General features: G+C 32.2%; 3 protein-coding genes across 3 annotated transcripts; all 3 read left to right on the forward strand.

Annotated features, from left to right (window-relative positions):
- On the forward strand, positions 1198-3934 carry LOC109327094 (NAC domain-containing protein 104-like). The gene is made up of 3 exons (XM_019560106.1): positions 1198-1415; positions 2360-2628; positions 3605-3934. The coding sequence occupies exons 1-3, from the start codon at positions 1238-1240 to the stop codon at positions 3779-3781; spliced, it is 624 nt and encodes a 207-aa protein (XP_019415651.1). The 5' UTR covers positions 1198-1237; the 3' UTR covers positions 3782-3934.
- LOC109327092 (2-oxoisovalerate dehydrogenase subunit alpha 2, mitochondrial) lies at positions 7030-11534 on the forward strand. The gene is made up of 9 exons (XM_019560105.1): positions 7030-7300; positions 8700-8837; positions 8931-9113; positions 9328-9485; positions 9599-9698; positions 10038-10149; positions 10253-10392; positions 10518-10703; positions 11298-11534. Exons 1-9 carry the CDS (start codon positions 7106-7108, stop codon positions 11463-11465), a joined length of 1380 nt encoding a protein of 459 aa, XP_019415650.1. The 5' UTR covers positions 7030-7105; the 3' UTR covers positions 11466-11534.
- On the forward strand, positions 11629-16453 carry LOC109327091 (cation/H(+) antiporter 15-like). Its single transcript, XM_019560104.1, has 3 exons — positions 11629-12537; positions 13492-14490; positions 14938-16453. The coding sequence occupies exons 1-3, from the start codon at positions 12325-12327 to the stop codon at positions 16219-16221; spliced, it is 2496 nt and encodes an 831-aa protein (XP_019415649.1). The 5' UTR covers positions 11629-12324; the 3' UTR covers positions 16222-16453.

A 17419-nucleotide genomic window follows, 5' to 3' on the forward strand; every position in this document is an offset into this window, starting at 1 on the left:
ACTAAAATTTGAACAATTATTTTAATATTTGACACTTTTCATCATTTTGTACTAGCATATCTACTAACCGAAAGATTTGTGTAAAAACTTATTTATCCAGAATAATAAACTTTAGACATCATATTAAAAATTTAATTATAATTAAAATTTAGTTATAAACAATAATATAAGAAAATATACAACTATTGTATCCACCTCACACAAGTTTTTTAGGTTCTACTAGAGCTTCACTAGGCAGCGTGTTAAACACTCAAGATTGGCATTTAGAGCCATTAATTGTTTGCCATACGTGTGCGTGGTGTCCGGAAGTGGAAGAAGCGTGCATGGGAACAAATGGCGACGATGAACATGGACGCTTCTCACGCGTCTTCTTCAAATGAAACTGTGCCATACACTTATATTTTGACCAAATCTGACTTTAGATGTCATCAACAATGATGGATAAAGGTAAGTTTCAAGTTATCCAATTCCTAACTATAAAAATTGGCAATTGACTATAATATTTATTTATACATAATCAACATATTATTCATTATTAATTAGTATTAAATTTTCAAGAATCAATTATAATTGAAAATCAATGATAAATAATGTATTATCAGTATATAAAATAAATAATGAATTAACAGTATATAAAACTCTTACATTATAATTACTAGTGTGTACAGATACTTCGTGCCTGCCGGCGAATATTGTGTTACTACATAATCAATTTTTATATATTTCACTTTTTGAAATAAAATGTATTTGTTGTGTTTGGTGTAGTTTATATTATATTTTTTTTGTGTTTATGATAATGTTTAATTTAATGTAAGATATGTGGTTAATTAATGTATTGGTGGTGGTTGCTTAGGATTATATAGTTTTTTGTAAAAATTAAATAATATGAAGGGTAATATAGGAAATTAAAATTACACCATGAGGGAAGTTATTTCAACTTTTAACTTTATATATAGTATAGATGAATCAATATATATTTTTTCTGATAATAATTTAGGGTTAAGTTATGATAATGCTAACTTCTTTTCTTAGTTTTCATTAGCCGTCTTTTTCATTCTTCCACCTACTTTCTTATCATGCATTTCCACGTAACGCCGCCTTTCCTACAACACCTAAATTACTTTTCATTTTCTTAATAAAATAATAATATAAGCCACAATTTCACATTCACTTACCATATATATATATATAGTGATAAATTTAATCTTATAGCCAAAGTGTACTAACAAAGTGAATAATGCAAAGAGAGATTATGGGAAATGGAAGCTTCAACCTTCCTCCTGGGTTTGTATTCTCTCCAACAGATGAAGAACTTGTTCTTCACTTTCTTTATTCTAAGGCCACTCTTCTACCATGTCATCCCAACATCATACCCGACCTTGATCTTTCTCTGCTTGATCCTTGGGATTTAAATGGTATCATCAATTCAATTTCGTTACTTAATTATTAGTGCATGCTTATTATTTTGAAATTATACATAATGATATATATATACCAAGAACTATATATGAATTGCTAAACCAGTTATAAATTTCTTATATTAATCTAAGTTAGTATTTTGTTGTTATGGGTGAACTATAGTGGGACTAATGATCAATTATTAATTATCAGTCTCATTTACTATACAGTATATGTTAAATGAAATCTTTCATATTTCTATTTTTGGTTGATTCACTCTTTCTTTTGTACATGGATTTGAGTATCTTTTATACTCGGTTAGTTTGGGAGTTGAATTTTGGAGGAAGGGAAAGGGAAGGCTTTCGAACCATAAAATACACTTTGAGATGACTTCTAAACCTTCCATTTCCGTTCATTCCCCTCCAAAATTCAGCTCTCAAACTAACCCTAATATTTATTATTTTCTAAAAGCAAAAACATGTTATTATTCATAGATAAAAAAAATTGAGAACAACTCTTAGGGATAAAAAAATACAATTCAACATACCACCAGTAAGATTAGATTGAACATATAACAGGATAAGTACAAGAATCTTTCAACCATACATTCTGATATTACCTCATTTTGCATATTAAAAAAGTTCGCCCAAGTAAAAACTGTGCTAGAAATTTGGTGTTTGCATATCAATATTTGTTAGAATTCTGAACATGAGTAATATAAGGGTGAAAGATATCTCACTTTGATGAACTGATGATCTTAAGTTGGAATACTTAAGTATAATATCTTAAGGTTCTAAAAAGTGTTATTATGTTTATTTATGTGATTGTTCACTTAATCACATTAGTTAAATCTTCCATTATTATTGGTCTCCATTCCTAAGCATATTGACACAACAATATGTTGAATGCATAGAAGAAACATTATATATAAAAAAGTCATATTTATATTTAATATATACAGGTAAAGCTTTGTCAAGTGGAAATGAGTACTATTTCTTCACAAAAGTGAAGGAAAAGTGGGCCACAGAAAATGGGTATTGGAGGGAAATAGGTGTTACCAATCACATATTCTCAGCACTTGACGAGAAAGTAGGGATGAAGAAGTACCATGTATTTCACGTTGGAGAGGATCCACAAGTTACTGAAACAAACTGGGTAATGCATGAATATCATATTTGCACTTCTGGGTTTGACACTTCATACCAAAGTGCTAGGAGAAAAAGAATACAAGTAAGTACTCTCTTCTATACAATGTCACTAAATCATTCAATATACTCTTCAAAAATAATACAAATGAATGACGGATGAATGATATACTAACTGTGTAGAAATCTTTAAACTTAATTTTTTGTATAACTAAAGGTATCCATTCAACTTAAGAGTAAGAGACTAATCTCTTTCGGGACATGACTGTCTCTCATAACAAATATCGCTCATACAAAACAAATCTTTTATCTTTGGCCTAATTTAATACTTGCGAATCTAATAAGAGCACCCACAATGGTAATAAAAAAATCGTTCGTAGCGAAATAAACACGTTCTTAGTCCAAGTTCACCATTAGAGAGGAACCGTTCTTGTTCTTATTTCGCAACTATAAACTAAATAAGTATCATTCTTAAAGTTGTGAGTCAACATTAAAAAATGAAAAAATTGTTACAAGAGAGTGAAATATAAATATGAGATAAGTTTGTGGGATTCATTTAAGAACGGAAATAGAGTTATACCGTTGGAGGTAATTTTGGCTTGAATTACTTAAGTTGTTAGAAAGTGTAAATATATATATATATAACAATCGGTAGGATCCATTTAAAAACGAAAAAAGAAGTTACACCATGATGGATACTCTAAGTCCTTACACCATTAAATAAACTATGGTAACTATAATTTATCTATTCCGACTTTAGTCTTTATATATTAAAAAATTATGGTTTTAGTCCCTAGCTACACAATAAAGCGAATAACACCCACATGTCATACTAGTTGATGATATGATCAACGCATCATTAAGAAAGTCTAAAACCAAAACAATAATTAAAACATGGACTAAAAACTAAAATAAAATTGAGAGACTAAAACCAAAATTAACTATATTTGCAATTACTGAAAACACATTTCAGCTTTTAGTTTTATAACCCAATTGAATAGACATGGCAAATAGATGAACCTTCTATTAATCAATTTTAAATTTGATCCCATAAATGGCAGGATAAAAAATGGAGCAAGTGGGTTTTATGCAGAGTTTATGAAAAGAACAAATCTCAAAACTGCTATAGACATGAGGATGATAGTGGATCTGAGCTTTCATTGTTAGATGAAGTTTATCTTTCATTGGATGATGATTTGGAAGAAATAAGCATGCCTAGCTACATTAATCAAATTTAAATGTATACTTATACAAGGAGGGCTTGAACGTTACACAATCTCTTAGTTGTAAAGTGCATTTTATTGGCAAATTAGGGTCTCGTGTTTAGTACTATTTCCATAAGGATATTGTTGTTTTCTTGGCATTTGAATTTGACTACCCATTCTTTTAAGTAAATAAAATAATACAATATCTAAAGTTAAAATAAATATATGATGTAGAATTGTGAAAAAGGTTTTATCCAAGTAGCATATTATTCATATCACAAATGACTGCTAATAAAACTGAAATATACTCTACCTGAAGGGAGAGAGACCTTCTAAAAGAAGAAAGTAAAGAAAAATGTATTAGTAAAAGTGCGCAAATGCAACACATGTTACCAACCCAACATTTAAAATTGGGGACCTTGTCATGTCACAAGAATATCAAGTTATAATGATCACCTGTCTCCAACAGTATCTTATTTCTTGTCTCAAACCAATTATATATTAACACATGAATAAAATAAAAAAATTGAGAACAAAAATAATAAAATGAAGCACTCTGATTGGTTTGGGACATGTAGTGGGACAGCATATGAGAGATGTGATCTCCATCTATAGTGGATAACATTTAATTCACATCAAATTTGTAAATAATTATTAATAAAAACACCACAATAGTCAGAGAATCTGAGACACAACTTTAAGGAAATTACAATTTAAAATATTAATCCTAATTAATAACAAGTTTCTCATTCATAACAAACATTATATGGATAGCTTTAGTTTGAGAAACCATTCCATTGGGGTTCAGGTTTTTTGCTGTATCAACTTGGCCACTTAATAGTGGGCCTGGGTTTGTCACATTCCACCTTCCTTGCAAAAATACCTTGCCCTTCGGGGGGAAATGAGGCTTATCTTCCATAACCTAAACATGAGCAAAGCGGACTTGCTAACCACCCTAAATAAAATTATAAAATATATATATAAATATATAAATATTATTCATACAAAATAAATAATATATAATTTACATATAAATATACAAATGTATTTATGTAATAAATAGTCGTATAAATGAAATAATACATATAAAATATAAATGCATAGATATAATATAGAATCTACATAGTACATACAAAATAAATAATATATAATTTACATATAAATATACAAATGTATTTATGTAATAAATAGTCGTATAAATGAAATAATACATATAAAATATAAATGCATAGATATAATATAGAATCTACATAGTACATACAAAATAAATAATATATAATTTACATATAAATATACAAATGTATTTATGTAATAAATAGTCGTATAAATGAAATAATACATATAAAATATAAATGCATAGATATAATATAGAATCTACATAGTACATAATTTGCATACAAATATATAACAAATAGTCATACAAATTGAATAATACATACAAAATACAAATGTATAGATATAATATAGAATCTACATAGTACATAATTTGCATACAAAATATAGAAAGAACGATGCATATAGATATATATAATATACAAAATACAAATGTATATATATATATATATATATGATAAGATAGTGATAATATTTTCTCCCGTTTGATATACAAAATCATATAACAAATAGAAAACATTTTCTCATGTTTGACAAAATACATATACATTTGTACATTTTATGTTTAATACTTTCTCCAGTAATGTCTATGAGTTACCCTTTTATCAATTTGTAGTGCATGTGGGCAACTAGGACAAATTGGACGAACATTTTATGGTAGATGAATACATTTATTGGGCGAGCAAGTGCTATATGTATTGTCCAATTACCAATGATAGTTCTATGTGGTATCACACATGTCTTATTTCAAAGTATCTTTCTTCCAAACATATTTATACCTAATATATCTCTTTAATCACTTGATCACCCTAATATACGAGAACACATATTCTATCACATAATATGTGTCATGCTATGTCCTGTTATTGACTAGAAAAATATTTAATAATTATATTTTAACTTAAATGCAGTTTCTTCAACCAATCATAGTTCATGACACATAAAGTGGTATTTAATAACTATTTTTTAACTTAATTGTAATTTTTTCAATCACTCATAATTCATGACATATATAACATATCACATTTAGAGATAAATGTATTCGTGCTCTTTGATTTTATCATTGAGGATTAAATTTTTACTGTATTTACAATATTTTATTGGTTGTCTTCATATACTTCATATAAATTCTTTTTCTCTCTTTGATACACCAACATGGTAAAGGATGTTACATTTATTACTTAAAAAACTGATTTTTTGTTTGTTTCCCAATGGAAGTAATTCTATCCGAGCCGGGAACATTCACAGGTACGTGAGGCTAACTCTCCCAGCAGACATTTTTTCCATCCACAAGACTCAAACCCGAGAAGTTGCTTAAGGTAAATAAGTATGTACTACTTGAACCAACATCTGTTGGTCTCAAAAATCTGATTTAGAAGCTAGTTGTGTGCAATATGTTGCGAAAAACAGAGCAATTAAATATTTCACCGGAAAAAGTACTACATGCCAGCCTCGAATTTACCTTCTATAAATGAAAATTGCAATTAAATATTTCACCAAACTTCTTTTTGCTATATTTTAAGCTAGAACACCAACAAGACATTGATTTAGTGATATAAAGTATCATCGGATCCCTAAGGTTGATGATTATATTCCTGAGAACGACACTTGTTGGGAGGAGTAACCATGAACCCTGAAATGAAAGATAGTTCCTTACCCAAAAAAATGAGGGATATCAATAATAATACCGATCATTGTATCATTCATATTTAACTATTGACTCTTCAAAAATTTAATTTAAATGAATGATAGATAATATGTTGAATGTGCATAAATTTTTACAATATAAAAATGAAGCAGTAGTAGATGCTACTGCTCCCACTTACTCTCTAGTAGATCGGCTGCCAAGAACACTGGATTTTAGATACAGCCTGACTCAATTACTCAAAACTTAGCCTCATCATTCCAAGCAAATGAATATTTCTTAAGCGAGTCTGTTAAATAAGCAATTATAGACACATAATTGTGAACAAACATGTTAAAACGTTATAATGTATAAAATATGGAAAAATAATATATCAATATCATCCTCCCATTTTGGAGGATAAGAACAAATAGGTGTTCCAACTGAAAAAACAATGTTGAAGTGTTGGTGTGACGTAGGTGATGACATGTGATGAGAAATTAAGTAACTTTTATAACATAATATTTAATTCATACGACCTAACATGTCATCATTATCTTCATCTTCTAATAGTCTAATGCATTCACCAATCTATCTAAGTTTAGTAGCGTTGTTGAGATATGAGGAAATCAACGACGATCCTCAACTATTTAAAATCCAGGAGGAGCTCCACCATATCTCTGTGCTCCAATCAACTGCTGAATCGAAATGACGGAGTCTTAACTCTTCTCTCTTCAGTTCGCTTTGCTTCCACTACGCTGCAACATCCTTCTACTTCCAATCTCATTCATCATTCCAATCACAATCACAATCAGGTATTTCTTTTGCTCTCTATTTTTTACTTTATTTATTAATACAACCGTACAAGAACAAAAATGTATACAGCGATACTGTAAGAGCTTTTACACGATCATTGTATGTCATTCACCTTTCATATCGTCAATTATCGTCAACTCTCATTCACCTTTCATATCGTTAATTATCGTCAACTCTCTTCAACTGAATATTGATTGATTGTACTGACTTTATATAAAGAGAATAAACTATCTCTTCGTATTCCTTGTATAATGATATAAATTATTTAATTCCATGATTAAATCTATCTTTAATATTTAATCATTTTTTACATATTTCTAAAACAAAACAAAATATACATATCATATTTTTGCTGGTCGGAGATGATAACTTATCTCCGAGGAAATACTTTATTCTATGGTAAATCTTTATGCACTATATTTATATTGAAGTTCACTTTTAAGGATAATCTTTTAAATCAATGTTTGAATAAAATTTGAATTTAAAAAAACTGATTGAGTCTATTCAGGAATAGAGAGATCACTATACTCTATGAGGCACAAAGGAAAGGTAGAATGTGCAAGGGTTTGATTTCAAGTGCGGAAGATGCAAGGGTTTGATATGGTGTTGAACAAAACCTTCTAAGAATGTTTAAATAAATTTGATATAATTTGCCATTCTTTAACATAAGAAGAGAAAGGAATATTGTAAAGAAGATACGAACAATTCTCTGTTCTCTACTTATGTTAAACAAAGGCAAATTATATCGAAAGAAGATACCAACATTCATGAAGAGATAAGACTGCAGAAGGAGAAATGTTTCTGACATTGATCATTATTTTTAAAGCTAATTGACTAACTTTGAACAAGAGTTACTATTTTTGCTAAAATTTAATAGGCTATACAAACACTTGAAGTTGATGAACTGCGAAAATTTAACAGTGTGATTGAAAATGTATATATAAGGCTGGTTAATGATTCCGAGTATACTATTGACAAGCTGTGATAGGAATTCTCCTTTCATCATTTAAATTTTGGATAGATGCAGCAGCAATATGAGCTATATATTCATATTTCGTATTTCTATTCAGATGGTATGTTTCAACCTTTTGGGTGAACGAGCTTTCATGATCTTTATGTAAAATTGAAATTAAGAAAAATGAAAGTAAGAACTATTTCAATTTGGGTGTGAGACGGTGAGACTAGTTTGTTCAAACAAATGATCTTGGACAACAAAAAACTACAAGCGATAAAGATGTTTATATATTTATATTTATGGATCTATATGAAGTGCCAGTACTTGCTTAAGGTGATTTTTGTGTTTCAGCATTACCTCTCTAATCAGAATGCAGTGTTTTCTTGAATTGAATGGAACATCATGTCGAATTCCTCTTTATGCATACTAACTGGACATAGCAGGTTGTAGATTTTCCCGGAGGAACAGTAAAATTTATCCCTGAAATGAGGTTTATAACTGAATCATTTCTAGAGAGAACACCCTGCTACCATGTCCTTGATGACAACGGACAGACGATTCCGGGCAGTAATTTTGCGCAGGTTTCACATCCTTGACCTATGATTTCATTATATTTTTTTATGTCCTCGGAAAAGGTTCATCGAAATGCAACTTACGAATAACAATAATATTAGGTCAGCGAGGAAGTTGCTGTTAAGATGTATCATGACATGGTTACACTCCAAACTATGGATACTATACTCTATGAGGCACAAAGGCAAGGTAGAATATCTTTTTATGTAACAACAAATGGAGAAGAGGCTATCAACATTGCTTCAGCTGCAGCTCTTGCCATGGATGACATTATTTTCCCTCAGGTTATACAAGCAAATACACAAAGAATAGAATATTTTACCACTTCTTATCTTTTTTCATTATAAAAAGAAATGTATAAATCTGCATAAGAATTTCTCTTAGACTGCATACTATACTCTTATCAGGGACATATCCTCTTAGTCCACCACAACTTTGTTAATTAGTTGGCTTGACTAAGGTTGGAAATGATCTAACAGTAAATCTGATTGTGTGCAGTATAGGGAACCGGGAGTTCTGTTATGGCGTGGTTTTACTCTGCAAGAATTTGCAAATCAGTGTTTTTCCAATAAATATGATAATGGGAAAGGAAGGCAGATGCCAGCCCATTATGGGTCTAACAAGCACAATTACGTTACTGTAGCATCAACTGTTGCGTAAGTATAGAAAGCTTCAATATACAAAAACTAATGTGTATAAATTTATAAGTTCTGCCTCTTTGTGCTATAATATGAACATTATAAAATGCAAAGTTTACCGCTGTATATAGTACGCAAATACCCCATGCTGTTGGAGCTGCATATTCCTTAAAGATGGACAAAAAGGATGCATGTGCTGTCACTTATTTTGGTGATGGTGGCTCGAGTACGGTAATTATACAACTTCCATAATAGCAGATCTATTTCTTCATTTATCTCCAAGGGAACTTTCATGAGATTTAAACAAAGCATGGATCTAGATCTTAAACTTTGTGGTTGACTTCTTTTTTTATGGAATTCAGAAAATATAGTTTCCCTTAATGCTAAAACTTTTTAAATGTCTATCATTTTCTGGTTCTGGATTGCTGCCTATTTTTTTTAAATTTTGTTTGCAATTGTTTCATCCCAGAAAATGTTGTCTTTCATCAACAATCATTATGAAGGATCCTCAATGAGACAAGAGAGTTACTTTTCCTTTTTTACTTTCTAATACATCTATGCAAATGACAGGGAGATTTCCATGCCGCTTTAAATTTTGCAGCGGTTCTGGAGGCCCCAGTTATATTTATATGCCGGAACAATGGATGGGCTATCAGCACCCCCACTTCAGATCAGTTTCGGAGTAATTTCTTTTTCCTATGTTTCAATATATTCTCTTTAGTCAGGTCTTTAGCATTTTGCTTTGTCTAAAGGGACATTGTTCGGTGTTCACTGTTCTTGTATAGGTGATGGTATTGTTGTGAAGGGACAGGCATATGGAGTCCGTAGCATCCGTGTAGACGGCAATGATGCCCTTGCCATTTATAGTGCAGTTCAAGCTGCTCGTCAAATGGCAATTACTGAAGAGAGACCAATTCTAATAGAAGTAAAGTGATAACTACTCAAGCCATATATTTTGGGCATGTTTAATAGAACAAGTGGCCTTATGTAATCTCATATCAAGGCATGTTATTGGCTGACCAATGTTATATCTGGATTTTCCTTTTACAGACACTTACTTATAGAGTAGGGCATCACTCCACATCAGATGACTCAACCAAGTATCGTCCAGCCAATGAGATCGAAAGGTGGAGATTGGCACGAGATCCTGTGGCTAGATTTAGAAAGTGGATAGAAAGGAATGGCTGGTGGAATACTAATGCTGAGTCAGAGTTAAGGAGCAGTCTGAGACAGCAGGTAAAACATCCATTTCTGAGAATCTCTTGCTTGATACTGGGTAGCATACTACTATATCAAGAGGCTTGACAAATTCGTATACCGAACTTGAGAAAATTCCTATACTGAGAAAATGTGGGAAAGGAAGTAAAATCCTCAAAGAAAGTGCATGGAAACAGAACTATATTGTTAAGATGTAATTATTCTGCTATCCAAAATTACTAATGCAAGAATGACACAACTATATTGTTCACTGGAATAATGAGTTGTATGGTACTGTAGACATGGCTTGTTACAAGTCTAGTTTCCTTAACTGTTACGCATATACATGTGTGGGGGATATAATAACTTTGTTGGAACTTCAAGATAAAATGTAGTGTCTTGTTGTTTCATGACCATAATCATGAAAACTGAAAATGTATTCTTCTTTGAATTTGATATAGATGGACTCTTAAACACATTATACGTGCCAAAACTCGGGGTATCTGATAACTTGGTTGTAACTAATAAAAATGTATCAAGGGTCTAGCAGTTTTATGATCATAATCATGAACATTGGTAGCACTATCTTTTTTTAACTGATTTAGATGGACTTACTCAATTTTCCTGATACAGATTCTGCATGCAATTCAAGTCGCAGAGAATGAAGAAAAACCTCCCATTAAAGACATGTTTAGTGATGTTTATGATGTCCCTCCATCCAATCTCAAAGAACAGGAGCAATGGCTAAGAGAGAGCATAAGAAAACATCCACAAGAGTACCCACCAAATATTTCTATGTAGTTTTAACTTTTATATGCTGACATATTGGTGAGATTGTCTCTTTCAGCAAAAGCTTCTACACTCTGAGCATACACATTACTGTCCTGATTGTGCAATAGAAGGTAGAATATGTAGCTTTGGGTGGAGATATGTTGTCCCCAACCATGTACTAATCCAATAAAATTGTGACACCTAAAAAATTGAGTAATGGGAAACATACATGTTAGTTTTTACTAGGTATCAAAATTTTATTGGAATGAGACAGAGTTAAGACATGCTGAGACATTTTATGTGGTGGACTTGGATTAATATTTTAGTGATTTTAAAATTAGTTGCCAAGTTTTTCTTTAATATTTGTATTGGGTGGAATCTACTTTGTGCTCAAATGTATCCACAACTTTCTAGGACTAAAAAATCAGTCATACAACCTCATATCATGGACTTTCTTAAAATAGAAACCATTCTATGTTTCCCACAAATATAGGCCATAGAATTTAAAGCTACTATTACCAATTAGAGTGGACAACCACCAAAACAAAATGAACCTTACTTCTTTTCCCTTTCCCCCTTTCATTTCTAATTTTGCATCAAAGAAAACAAAACATAATTATCCTTCTTGATACATTTTCTTTCCCTCTTTCTCATCCATCATCATACCCATTTCCCATTTCCATTTTATCTTCCAATAACAATACCAAAATCACTTTTTTTTCTTTTCATTTTTTGCATGGAAAACTCATTACTCAATGATGTTATTATGGAACATATTGCATGTTACTACTAGTGATGCACATTTAACACATTAGATTAAAAAGCCTCTATTAGTTGAAAGTTTTATAGCAATAGAGGAAGTGTTGATTGATATAATAATATAGAAAAAATGGGTCATTATAATGCAAGTGCAACGGAAGAATATATAGTGTGTTATGCTCCAACAATGATAACAACAAATGGTATATGGCAAGGAGATAACCCTTTGAATTATTCTCTCCCTCTCTTCATTTTGCAATTATCTTTGGTTGTTTCTGCCACACGCATATTTGTCTTCATTCTCAAACCATTTCGTCAACCACGTGTCATTTCTGAAGTCTTGGTTAGTAACAATAATTTCTTTGCCATTACATATTTTGGGATCTCATTGCATTGAGAGTTGAAAGATTATAAAACATTGCATAGTTTTTGTTGATAATATATTTTATAATTAGGAAACATTTCTTAACACTCAAATCATTATTTGAAATGTACCAACACATTTCATAGGGTTATTCTGTCTGAATGCGAAGAATATAAGCCGGGTGAAGGAGTAAGAACTATTAGGTTTTATTTGCAAGTTATGTTTTGGATGGGGAAGATGTGAATACAAGGCTTCAAAGTTATTCCATAAGTGTATTTCATGACTCTAAAAAAAGCTAGAAACAACTGGTACCAATACAAGTATAGATACAATTGGATACCTATTTTTCCATATCATGCAATATATTTTTCTATCTACAATTTCACTTAGTAATATTATGTTTCTACTTAACTGATTGTAGGTAGTGTTTCTCTTTCTTCTGCTTAACTTATTTTTAAAATACTTATGTATAGTAGTTTGGATGTTTAGAAAGGGGTCAATAAGAGCATCAACCAAAAAATATCGGATTATAATTTATTTATTTTGTAAAATTAACTTTGATAATCCATAGATATACGTTGATGAAGTATATCAGATACGAACACGTGAAGAATGATAAAGTATAGGTATTTCAATGTTAAGAAGTATAGATAAGGTGAAGTTTGAAGATTTTCATTGAGAAGACAAAAAAACTACTTATTACTTATAGGGGCTAACTTAAAGAATTTATACATTTTTTATTTAAAAATAGTACCTATATCAATCAACTATGCACCACTCTATGAGAACCATGATAAAGTTACACCAACCTTTTAAAAAACTACTTTTACACATCAAATAATGATTTAAGTAGTAGTAGCCTAAATAAGAAGTTCTTCTATATCAATAATGCTAGATCTTATTTTTGTGACTTTGTTACATTCAATGGTGCAGGGTGGATTAGTGCTAGGTCCTTCAGTGCTTGGACAAAGTTCAGCATTTGCTGAAGCAGTGTTTCCTCTAAGAAGTGTAATGGTGATTGAAACAATGGCAAATGTTGGTCTTCTTTATTTTCTCTTCTTAGTAGGTGTGGAAATGGACATAACAATATTAAAAAGTGTTGGTAAAAAAGCAGTTTCTGCAGCAATTGCTGGTATGATTCTACCTTTCATGATTGGAGCTGCATTCTCCTTCATACTTCATAGAAGATATGATAATCATATGAGCCAAGGCACTTACATTCTATTCCTTGGTGTTGCTCTCTCTGTCACTGCATTTCCGGTTCTTGCTAGGATCCTTGCAGAGCTCAAACTAATCAACACTGAGTTGGGAAGGCTTGCTCTATCGGCTGCGCTCATTAATGATGTGTGTGCTTGGATTCTCTTAGCCTTCGCGATCACCTTAGCGGAAAATAGAACAACTTCCTTGGCTTCCATTTGGGTTCTGTTGTCTAGCGCCGCATTCGTGGCCTTTTGTGCTTATGCTGTTAGACCAGCAGCATCATGGATAGTTAAGAAAACCCCTGAAGGAGAATCCTTCAGTGAGTTCTATATATCCATCATATTAGCTGGGGTTATGTTCTCAGGTGTCATCACAGATGCAATTGGAACTCATTCTGTTTTCGGAGCTTTCGTGTTTGGTTTGGCAATCCCAAATGGACCACTTGGTGTTACTCTTGTGGAAAAGCTTGAGGACTTTGTTTCAGGACTTTTGCTCCCTCTCTTTTTTGCCATTAGTGGCCTAAAAACTAATATAGGACTTGTTAGAGGATATTGCACTTGGACAATTCTAGTTATCATCATTTTTTTGGCTTGCATTGGCAAAATCGCTGGAACTGTAATCGTTGCGTTCTTTTGTCAAATGCCAATTAGAGAAGGAGTTACCTTTGGCTTACTCATGAACGCAAAAGGCCTTGTTGAAATGATTGTGCTTAATGTTGGAAAGGACCAGAAGGTACCAATACTATGTTAGTAATGCTGCATAGCTAGAATTATTCGCAAGGCACTCTTTATCACATGAGTCTACTTTTTACTTCGTAGATCTCACACGAAATCCACTATAACAAAGTGTGTTTAAAAGAGTATGAAAAAAGGCAACCTAAGGCATGAGGCCCCCACTTAGTGGGGTATGATGAGTATAGATGTGTGTAGCCTTACCCTCACAAGCGAATAGATTGTTTTCAGGATTTGAACTTGTGACCTCTCGTATCGAGACTCATCCTCTTGTATTTAAAAGAGTGTATTGCTAACATTTCTGTCGCCAGAAATTACTAAGCATTACAAACAATGACAAATCATTTTACAAAAAAGTTCAGGCTGTTCAGTATTTTAATATTTTCCAATAATAAATAGTGTTGTTATTGATGCCTCTCTTAATTCTTCTGATTACAACATCTTGCAGGTTTTTGATGATGAATCATTTGCAATCATGGTTATTATAACCATACTAATGACCGCGATTATTGTACCTTCCATAACGATCATTTACAAACCATCAAGGGGATCCACATATTACAAAAGAAGAACAGTTCAGATGCCAAAACCAGATGGTGAGTTTAGAATCTTAGTATGTATCCATAGCCCTCGGAATGTGCCTACAATGATCAACTTCCTTGAAGCCTCTAATCCGACAAAGAAGTCTCCAATATGCGTCTATGTGGTCCATCTAGTCGAACTTAGTGGCCGTACATCTGCCATGTTGATTGTTCACAATAGTAGAAAACCAGATTACCCTGCAATTAATAGGACTGAAGCACAATCTGATCACATAATCAATGCCTTCGAAATCTATGAGCAGCATGCTTCTTTTGTATCAGTACAGCCTCTAACAGCAATTTCACCTTACTCCACAATGCATGAAGATATATGCTATTTGGCCGAGGATAAGCGTGTTTCGTTAATCATTGTTCCTTTTCATAAACAACAAACAGTTGATGGTGGCATGGAAGCTGCCAACATGGGATTTAGAGGCATAAACCAAAATGTACTAGAAAATGCACCATGCTCAGTAGGAATACTAGTTGATCGAAACTTAAGTGGCTCGAACCGTTTCTCTTCGAATCAAGTGTCTCATCATGTAGCAATATTGTTTTTCGGAGGACCTGATGATAGAGAGGCCTTATGCTATGGATGGAGAATGTTGGAGCGTCCACGGATAAGCCTAACCGTGATGCGATTCGTGCCAGGGAAACTAGTAGCATCGGGTCACACGAAGAAGCATTCTAGCATTGATATGGATGAACCAAGAGTACTAACTGTTGAAACAGATAAGGATATGCAGAAGCAGCTCGATGACAAGCTTATACGTGATTTTAGGACGAGTAATGGGAACGATGATTCAGTCAGTTATGTCGAGAAAGTAGTAAACAATGGAGAGGATACGGTCGCGGCGATAAGAACAATAGTTGGCATTCATGACCTATTCATTGTAGGAAGAGGTCAAGGGATGATGTCACCACTCACAGCCGGAATCACTGATTGGAGTGAGTGCCCGGAGATCGGGGCAATTGGTGATTTGTTAGCATCCTCAGATTTTGCAGCAACTGCTTCAGTGTTGGTAGTGCAACAATATGTTGAGGTAGAGTCAAATAGGGAAGGGATGGAAATAACAGAGAATACAATGCAGACAAATGAAGAGTTTATCAGAGTTAAGACAACATTCAGCACCAACATCAAAGGGACATAAGGTTTTCAATACAGAACACTTGTAAGTGTAGTAGCTTATTTTGGTGTCTGATTGAAGCTCATTTAAGACAGTTTCAAATTTTCTCTACACTATTGATATTTGTGTTATGACTTCTTGTGTAGCTACTTTTGTTGTTTGTACTTACAATTCTTATAGAAATGTACACACAGTTTCATGTATTTGAATGTATATACAGTTTCATGTATTTATATAAGCACAATTTGTTTTGTTGATAACCTTTGTTCTTTATGTTGGGAACAACCAATCCAAATAAAGAACTAAAATAAATAACAAATAATAATATAAGAGGTTTTTGTTAACATTCACCAATCGTGCTTACTAATGTTAAGCGGCTACCAATATATTATTAAAAAGTATAGAATTAGGTTTTATAATGCATATAAAGCTAACCCGAAGACCATTGTACTTCACTTCTTCACCAACGACAACCCATTTAATCTAAAGGTTATAATATAAATTTGTATAATCAAATAATATTAGAAGGTTTTGACATCCTATTGAAAATTTCTCTTCCCCTACTATTAAACTCTTCTTAAAATGAGTCAAAAATCATAGAATACTATAAAAATTTGCTATCAATTGATTCCATTTTTTTGTTTTTTAAGATAATTTAACATATTTAAATATGTAAGATACCCTATCCAATCCATCTTATTAATGGACTCATCACAACATTACAATTGTTCCACTCCTACTTCACATGATCCAATCCCAGATCAAAACTTAAAGTTTAGACTTTGCATTACAATTCTTATCACATTGGGCACCATATTTTCCCGCAATTATGATAAACCTAAGAAATAGTAACCGTAACCATAATTTAAAATAATGATGTAAATAAACCTTTTAAGATTATCCTCTCTTTTCTCATTCTTCTCACTCATCTTTTGCTATTTTTTTCCCCTTTAAATTTTCATTTCCAAAATCACTCTTTCTACAAAGTCATTCTCCTACTCCTTATTCATCTTTACTCCCTTCTTCCCCCAACCTTTAACACAGAAGCCCCACACTCCATTTTCCCGTATGCCTCCGCCATCCACCATCATTTTCGGGCAGTCAACACCGTCCACCACCTCCAATCATCGCTATCAGAGGTTCTGGATTCATAATATCTTTCTATTCTTAGGAATGTCCATGTGTGGAATCCACAAAAAAATGAATTAATATAGTCATTAGA

This window comes from Lupinus angustifolius, chromosome LG14, assembly GCF_001865875.1.
Source record: "Lupinus angustifolius cultivar Tanjil chromosome LG14, LupAngTanjil_v1.0, whole genome shotgun sequence".
Lineage (NCBI taxonomy): Eukaryota > Viridiplantae > Streptophyta > Magnoliopsida > Fabales > Fabaceae > Lupinus > Lupinus angustifolius.

Coding starts and splice junctions, on each gene's coding strand:
- LOC109327094 (XM_019560106.1), top strand. CDS start 1,238: ATGCAAAGAGAGATTATGGGAAATGGAAGCTTCAACCTTCCTCCTGGG. Junction 1,416..2,359: donor TGATCCTTGGGATTTAAATG/GTATCATCAATT, acceptor TAATATATACAG/GTAAAGCTTTGTCAAGTGGA. Junction 2,629..3,604: donor CTAGGAGAAAAAGAATACAA/GTAAGTACTCTC, acceptor CATAAATGGCAG/GATAAAAAATGGAGCAAGTG.
- LOC109327091 (XM_019560104.1), top strand. CDS start 12,325: ATGGGTCATTATAATGCAAGTGCAACGGAAGAATATATAGTGTGTTAT. Junction 12,538..13,491: donor GTGTCATTTCTGAAGTCTTG/GTTAGTAACAAT, acceptor TCAATGGTGCAG/GGTGGATTAGTGCTAGGTCC. Junction 14,491..14,937: donor ATGTTGGAAAGGACCAGAAG/GTACCAATACTA, acceptor AACATCTTGCAG/GTTTTTGATGATGAATCATT.
- LOC109327092 (XM_019560105.1), top strand. CDS start 7,106: ATGAGGAAATCAACGACGATCCTCAACTATTTAAAATCCAGGAGGAGC. Junction 7,301..8,699: donor CCAATCACAATCACAATCAG/GTATTTCTTTTG, acceptor TGGACATAGCAG/GTTGTAGATTTTCCCGGAGG. Junction 10,393..10,517: donor AGAGACCAATTCTAATAGAA/GTAAAGTGATAA, acceptor TTCCTTTTACAG/ACACTTACTTATAGAGTAGG.